The 8,352-nt window shown below is 41.4% G+C and overlaps 1 protein-coding gene across 1 annotated transcript; it reads left to right on the plus strand.

Annotated features, from left to right (window-relative positions):
• Window positions 1–330: 330 nt before the first annotated feature.
• LOC118850884 (mpv17-like protein 2) lies at window positions 331–945 on the plus strand (the record flags this gene model as incomplete). Its single annotated transcript, XM_036760520.1, has 1 exon — window positions 331–945. A coding segment is annotated over one exon (615 nt), but the record flags the coding sequence as incomplete, so codon positions are not given.
• Window positions 946–8,352: the final 7,407 nt, after the last annotated feature.

An 8,352-nucleotide genomic window follows, 5' to 3' on the forward strand; every position in this document is an offset into this window, starting at 1 on the left:
AGAGGATTTATAAAAGTAATTTTTATGACTTTGGTGTAGAGCTCCTCAGACCCCAGGGAACCTCCTTGCTGATGGCTTTTTAATCTTCAGGAGGCATTTATTTATTTTTTATCTTCTAGGTCAGAGATATCAAAGACTCAGCCACCTGGCTGTCTTTGGTCACAACATTCCTCACTATGGTCAAGAGTAGGTAAAAATGTAATTGGGGGGAAGCATGAGGACGTGGGCCACAGCGCGGGCCGTTTGGGAGCCGGTGCTGGGGCTGTGGCCTTAGCAGTGTCTGGCTCGAGCTTCTGGTTCTTCTGGGGTCTCCGGGGCCCGCGATGACCCCACCCGGGCCGCCTCGTCGTGGGCCTGTTGGCCGCGTGGAGGCCGCTGTTCCGGGGCCGGCTCCTGCTGGTCACCAATACTCTGGGCTGCGGGACGCTGATGGCGGCGGGGGACGGGGTGCGCCAAACCTGGGAGCGAAGGCTGGCCGAGGACCCCTCCGGGCCGGCACGACCGATCGACCTGCGCTGCACCGCACGGATGTTTGCCATGGGCTGTAGCATGGGCCCCTTCCTGCACTACGGGTACCAGTGGCTGGACAAACTCTTCCCCGCCATGGGATTTAAAGATATTCGAACCATCCTGAAGAAGGTGCTCATTGACCAGCTGGTGGCATCCCCTATCCTGGGCGTGTGGTACTTCCTGGGGATGGGCTGCTTAGAGGGCCAGAGCCTCAACACAAGTTGCCAGGAGCTGCAGGACAAGTTCTGGGAGCTCTACAAGGCTGATTGGTGTGTATGGCCAGCAGCTCAGCTGGTGAACTTCCTTTATGTGCCTACCCGTTACCGAGTGATGTATGTAAACAGCATGACGTTGGGCTGGGATACCTACCTCTCCTACCTAAAGCACCGGGACCGCTTCCCTGGCTGTATGGGCCTCGCCTCTCGCACTGACTAAGACACTGGGAGGGACCAAGCACTTGGCAGTGTTATCACAGGAGGCCCACACGGGGGCATCTGGGCCTGGAGCAAGGCAGTAGCCACCAGCTCTCTGAACACAACTGGACCCTAGAAACCTAATCAAAGATTGCCATTTAATTTCTTAATTGATTTACTGTATTCAGGAGGTAAAGAGGAATATGAGCAGAGTGGACTCAGGCCTTGGGCCTGATCAGCCACACCATTCCTAGTGGGACCCCACTTCTCTGGAGATGAGTAACCAAGGATCTCAAAGCACCTTATGGATCAAAGCAGTAGAGCCCCTTGAAGTGGCTGGCTGGCATGGAGGGGCCCACTTTGCATGTCATTACAAGACCAGTGCTTGCTATGAAAGCAGCATAATTAGGCCAGCCCATGTAGCACAAGACTCTAGGATGTATAGAGTCTTTGGGATTGAGGGCCGGAGAAGGAACAGACAGGTTGTTGGCTTTGTGTTTCCCTGGCCCCGGATCAGAAAGGAAAGATCCTGGAAGCCCTCAGTTAGCTCTTAACCAGGGCCAAGGTCAGAGGGGTGGCAGGTGGGCAGGATCAGACCTGGGAGATGCTGTTGCCTTCCTGCCGTGGCGGGGGGGGGGGCGGCCTGAGCTCCTTGGTCCCCTTAACTTAGCCTCAGGTAGGAGGCTTGTTCTGGAATGGAAGATGTCTTGGGCTAATAAAGATGCTAACTCAGATAAGCTGTAAAAAAATGTAATTGGGAATTATTTAACCAAATAAATAAAAGTACAATAAAACACAGATAATATCACATTTTAAAACTAAATCAATATGAGACCAAAGGGATCCTTATGTATAGTTTGCTGTTTAGTTGTTTAATTGTGTCCAACTCTTCATGACCCCTTTTGGGGTTTTATTGGCAAAGATACTGGAGTGGTTTCACCATTTCCTTTTTCAGTTCATTTTATAGATGGGGAAACTGAGGCAAACAGGGTTCAGTGACTTAACCAGGGTCACAGAGCTACTAAATGTCTGAGGCCAGACTCGAATTCAGAAAGATGACTCTTCCTGACTCCAGGACCAATACTCTATCCACAGTGCTACCTAGTTGCCTTTATGTATAGTTTAGTCATCCCATTTCTATCTGAGTTTGACACTGCTGTTCTAACCAGCTTGAAAACGGTTTCTACCTGGGGGTATTGGAATAAATTTTTAGTTACAGAACTGGTTTTTGAACCCTCAATATCTGAGTGAAGACTGTATCAGATGTAGTATAGTGAACTTGATAGGATGGGCAAGGTATTCCCCAGAGATACGGCTTTTAAAAGGAATATAACTAATGGTGTTAGATAAGAGAACTTCGTTAATTTCTAGGGTCAAAAATTGTTAGGAACACAGACTCATAGAAGTGGACCTGAAAAGAACTTCAGAAGCTATATAGTCCATTTTACAGGTAAGATAATGGAACCCTAGAAAGATCACCCACGTCACATCAGCAGTAAGCACACAAGGCATGGTTTGATATCACCCAGTCTGACGCCATAACCAATGCTCTTTCCACTGCACCATATTCTCTCCAAAATTCAAACCTATTACTTTTTCTCAATATCAGTGATTTAAGACAGAAGAAACGTAACTAACTAGATTTCTTTTTGTTTTTGGTCATGGTCACCAAATATATTTTATATGACATATACCATGCTAATTTACATTTTTTAAAATCTAGCTTATGATCAAGCTCTAGACTTCACTAACATCAAATCTAAAATTCTCTGATTCTGAGTCTACCAGAGTGAAGACTTTGGCAGTTTCACCAGGAACCAGACCTACTCCAAATAATTAATTGTGCCAATCCTGCTGATTAAGTGGGCTTTGGAGAAGTAGACTAATGAAATAAATCCAGCATCTTCTCAGACTAGTTGGCATTAGCATTACTTAATCTTCCGGCCAGGACATCATGACGGTGTCAAAACGGAGAATTGTCTTTTCCCCTTTGTATAAAGTCATCCCTTTACTCAGACAGGGAATATAATTCTCAGAGAGTCAGCGGATATTTTATTTCTCTCCAACACATTATTCAGACAATAAAGAATTTCTTAAGATGGAAAATGAATGCAATCAGAAATGACAATATTTTGAAAAATAGAGTCCTACAGCATCCAGGAAAAAGTCATTCCCCTGCCCTGAACCAAAGAGTGATTCCCTATCCTCCTCACTCTGTGCTATTTGTTCTTTTTTTAAAAAAAATATTTTTATTATTTAATATTTTTAGTTTTCAACATTGATTTCCACAAGATTTTGAGATTCAAATTTTCTCCCCATTTCTACCCTCCCCCCCATACCAAGATGGCATATGTTCTGATTGCCCCTTTCCCAACTCTGCCCTCCCTTCTGTCACCCCACTCCCCCCATCCCCTTTCGCATTACTTTCTCATAGGGCAAGTTAGCTCTCTATACCCCATTGCCTGTATGTTTCCCAGTTACATGTAAAAATGACTTTTTTAACATTTGTTTTTAGAACTTTGAGTTAAGTTTTCTGCCTTCTTCCCCCCGCATATACCCTCCTTGAGAAAGCAAGCAACATAGGCCCCACATGTATCATTATGCAAAACACTTCCATAATAGTCATGATGTGAGAGACTAACTATATTTCCCTCCATCCTATCCTGTCCCCCTTTATTCAATTTTCTCCCTTGATCCTGTTCCTTTTCAAAAATGTTGGCTTATGGGGGGGCGGAGCCAAGATGGCCGCATGAAGGCAGCGTCTTACCAGAGCTGTCTCACAAGGTCTGTCAGATCCCTATAAAAAAGTCAATTTGAGCAGATTTGAGAGAGAGTCAGAAACCGCGAGCAGTCTGCGTGGGGCAAATTTCCGAGCCAGGAGAGTCTGAAAGGCCAGAGGAACGAACCTGTAGGCTCGGAGAGTGCTCAGCTGTGGAGCTGCTCCAGACCAAGGCGGAAGCGGCTGACCGGGAAATCCACGTGGGAGACGGGCTGGGAGAAAGCTGGGCTCCCGAAACCGGCAGAGATCCCCAGGCCTCCCAACACAGGACGGCAGTCTGTGGAAGCGACGAGAGGCAGCGCAACGCCATTGGCCATGAAATACCGAATCCTGAGGCTTGCAGCCCAAACGTATTAAATGCGGCTTCTTAAACTTCCAGGAGTTCTTAATGTCCAGGAAAACAGCTCTAATCCCTCCCTTCCCCACCCAGAGAATTTCTCGGGGAAAAAAAAATAGAGAAAGCTGGAACTGAGCAGAAAGTAGCAGGGCTTCAGTGGTCAAATAGCAGAAGTTCATTAGTCCCATAGGGGCAGAGTCGGCAGGGGTCAACGCCAGGAGCCCAGACATAACCTTGCTCCCCCAGGGGAAGTGCCAGACATCAGCTCAAACAACAAACAGCTGAGACCATTGCTGATAAGCAAGTGCTGGAGAGCACCCATAGCGAGTGAGAAGCCAGAGAGTCAGACCCCTCCCCCACACCTCAGGAAACTGAAGGCTAGAATTCTAGACTCACAACCCCCAGAATAAGGAAGCTGGGACAGAAAGCCCTGAGGCCCAAAAGTAGAAATTTGTAGTAAAACCAGGAAAAGGCAATCCAACATGAAGAAGAACACAAAAAAAACCGAGGACAATAGATTCCTTTTATGGAGACAGGCAGGATCAAAATAGCAACATAGAAGAGGACAACATTGATACTGTAGATACATCGGATACAAAAGGTAATATGAACTGGTCTCCAGCCGAAAAAGCACTGCTGGAAGAACTAAAGGAGGATTTTAAAAACCAAATTAGGGATCTAAAAGAAAATATGGAAAAAAAGATTGGCGAAATGGCTACGGAGATTCAGAATCTAGAGAGAGAAAATGACACCCTGAGAGGTAAAATCAACCAATTGGAAAAGGGGACTCAAAACCAAAATGAAAACACTAACTCATTAAAAATTAGACTTGAGCAAGTGGAAGCTAATTAATCTGTGAGGCACCAAGAAGTAGTAAAACAAAACGTAAAGAATGAAAAAATAGAAAAAAATGTGAAATATCTGATTGGAAAAACAACTGACTTGGAAAATAGATCCAGGAGAGACAATTTAAGAGTTATTGGTCTACCGGAAATCCACGATGAAAAAAAGAGCCTTGACAGTGTCTTCGAAGAAATTATCAAAGACAACTGCCCAGAGGTCCTAGAACCAGAAGGCAAAATAGTCATTGATAGAATTCACCGATCACCCCCTGAAAGAGATCCCAAACTGAAAACACCAAGAAATATTGTAGCCAAATTTCAGAGCTATAAACTCAAGGAGAAAATACTGCAAGCAGCCAAAAAGAAGCAATTCAAATATCGTGGAACTACAGTCAGGATCACGCAGGATCTCTCAGCTTCCACATTAAAAGACAGGAGAAATTGGAATATGATATTCCGAAGGGCAAAGGAGCTTGGACTACAACCAAGGATCAACTACCCAGCAAAACTAAGCATAATTTTCCAGGCAAGGCAATGGTCATTCAATGAAATAAGTGAATTCCAGACCTTCCTGATGAAAAGGCCAGAACTCAATGGAAAATTTGATCTCCAAATGCAAAACTCAAGAGAGACATAAAAAGGTAACCAGGGGGAAAAACCCCACAAACCTTATTAACCAATAAGGGCAGGTTGTTTACATCTTTATGTGGGATTATATCATCTTATGTATGTTTTATATATATGTGTATATATACATATATAAGTCAGTCTTAAGAATGGTACAGCTATTATGTCAATTGAAAGGGATATACATAGGTTGTGAATGCCTGTATAAATTAACTGATGTAAAGATATATAATAAAAGTAAGAGATATAAAGGGAGGGCTATGAGAGAAGCAGTAAGGAGGTAGTAGAAAAGGGTAAATTTACACCAAATGAAGTGGCACAAAAACATATTATAGTAGAGGGAAAGAAGGGAGGGAGAAGAGCAGTGTTTGAGCTTTACTGTCATCTGATCTAGTTCAAGAAGGGAATAACATACCCTGATAAGTTTAGAAATCTAACTTGTCCTACGGGAAGTAAGAGGGGAAGGGGGGAAAAAGGGAGGGGGTGATCAGAAGGGTGAGGAGAAGTAGCAAGTGGGAAACGGTAAGATAAAGGAGGGTTATCTGAGGAAGGCGGCGGTCAAAAGCAAAACTTTGTTGAGGAGGAGAAGGAGAAAGGGAGAAATAAAAGCATAAACAGGGGGTATTAGGATGGAGAAAAAGACACAGATAGAAATCATAATCCTGAACGTGCTGGGGATGAACATTCTCACAAAACAGAAGCAGATAGCAGAATGGATTATAAACCATAATCCTACAATATGCTGTTTACAAGAAACGCATCTGAAACAGGGGGATACACATAGGGTAAAGGTAAAAGGCTGGAGTAAAATATATTGTGCCTCAGCTAAAGTAAAAAAAGCAGGTGTAGCAATCCTAATCTCAGACAAAGCAAAAGTAAAGATAGATTTAATTAAAAGAGATAAGGAAGGGCATTATATCCTGCTAAAAGGCACCATAAACAATGAAGCAATATCATTGCTTAACATATATGCACCAAGTGGTAAGGCTTACAAATTCTTAGAAGAGAGGTTAAGGGAGTTACAGGAAGAAACAGACAGCAAAACTATAATATTGGGAGACCTCAACCTCCCCCTTTCTGAACTTGATAAATCTAACCTCAAAATAAATAAGAAAAAAGTTAAGGAGGTAAACAGAATTTTAGAAAAGGCACATATGATAGACCTCTGGAGAAAACTGAATGGGGATAAAAAGGAATATACTTTCTTCTCAAAAGTACATGGCACATACTCAAAAATTGACCATGTACTAGGGCAAAAAAACCTCAAAATCCAGTGCAGAAAAGCAGAAGTAGTCAATGCATCCTTTTCAGATCATGATGCAATAAGAATCATTTTTAATAAAGTACCATGGAAAAATAAGCTAAAAACTAATTGGAAACTAAATAATGTAATTCTAAAGAATGAGTGGGCCAAAGAACAAATCAGAGAAACAATTAATAACTTCATTCAAGAGAATGACAATAATGAAACATCATACCAAATCTTATGGGATGCAGCAAAAGCAGTTCTTAGGGGAAGTTTTATATCCCTAAATGCCTACATGAATAAAATAGGGAAAAAGGAGATCAATGATCTGGGCATACAGCTGAAAAAGCTAGAAAAAGAGCAAATTGCAAACCCCCAATTAAATACCAAATTAGAAATAATGAAAATCAAAGGAGAGATTAATAAAATTGAAACCAAGAAAACTATTGAATTAATAAATAAAACAAAGAGCTGGTTTTATGAAAAAAACAATAAAATTGATAAACCTTTGGCCAATTTGATTTAAAAAAAGAAAGAAGAGAATCAAATTACCAGTATCAAAAATGAAAAGGGTGAGGTCACCTCTAATGCAGAGGAAATCAAAACAATAATTAGGAATTATTTTGCCCAACTGTATGCCCATAAATTTGACAACCTTAGAGATATGGATGAATATCTACAATAACATAAACTGCCCAGGCTAACAGAAAAGGAAGCGAAATTTCTTAATAACCCCATATCAGAAAAAGAAATTGAGCAGGCCATCAATGAACTCCCTAGGAAAAAATCTCCAAGGCCAGATAGTTTTACATGTAAATTCTATCAAACATTTAAAGAAAAACTAATTCCAATACTTTGTAGACTATTTGGGAAAATAGGTGAAGAAGGAGTCCTACCAAATTCTTTTTATGACACAAATATGATACTAATACACAAACCAGGTAGAGTCAAAACAGAGAAAGAAAATTATAGACCAATTTCTCTAATGAATATTGATGCAAAAATTTTAAATAAAATATTAGCAAAAAGATTGCAGCAACTCATCACAAGAATAATACACTATGACCAGGTAGGATTTATTCCAGGAATGCAAGGCTGGTTCAATACTAGGAAAACTATTAGCATAATTGACCATATCAACAACAAAACTAGCAGAAACCATATGATCATCTCAATAGACGCAGAAAAAGCCTTTGACAAAGTACAGCACCCATTCCTATTAAAAACACTAGAAAGCATAGGAATAAGTGGAACCTTCCTCAAAATTATAAATAGCATCTACCTAAAACCATCGACAAGCATTATTTGTAATGGGGATAAACTAGATGCATTCCCAATAAGATCAGGGGTGAAACAAGGGTGTCCATTATCACCCCTATTATTCAATTTGGTCCTAGAAACATTAGCTGTAGCAATAAGAGAAGAAAAAGAAATTGAAGGAATTAGAATAGGAAAAGAAGAAACTAAATTATCACTTTTTGCAGATGATATGATGATTTATTTGGAGAATCCTAGAGAATCAAGTAAAAAACTACCTGAAATAATAAACAACTTTAGCAAAGTTGCAGGATATAAAATAAGGCCACATGAATCATCAG

Source organism: Trichosurus vulpecula, chromosome 5, assembly GCF_011100635.1.
Source record: "Trichosurus vulpecula isolate mTriVul1 chromosome 5, mTriVul1.pri, whole genome shotgun sequence".
In the NCBI taxonomy this organism is placed as follows: Eukaryota; Metazoa; Chordata; class Mammalia; order Diprotodontia; family Phalangeridae; genus Trichosurus; species Trichosurus vulpecula.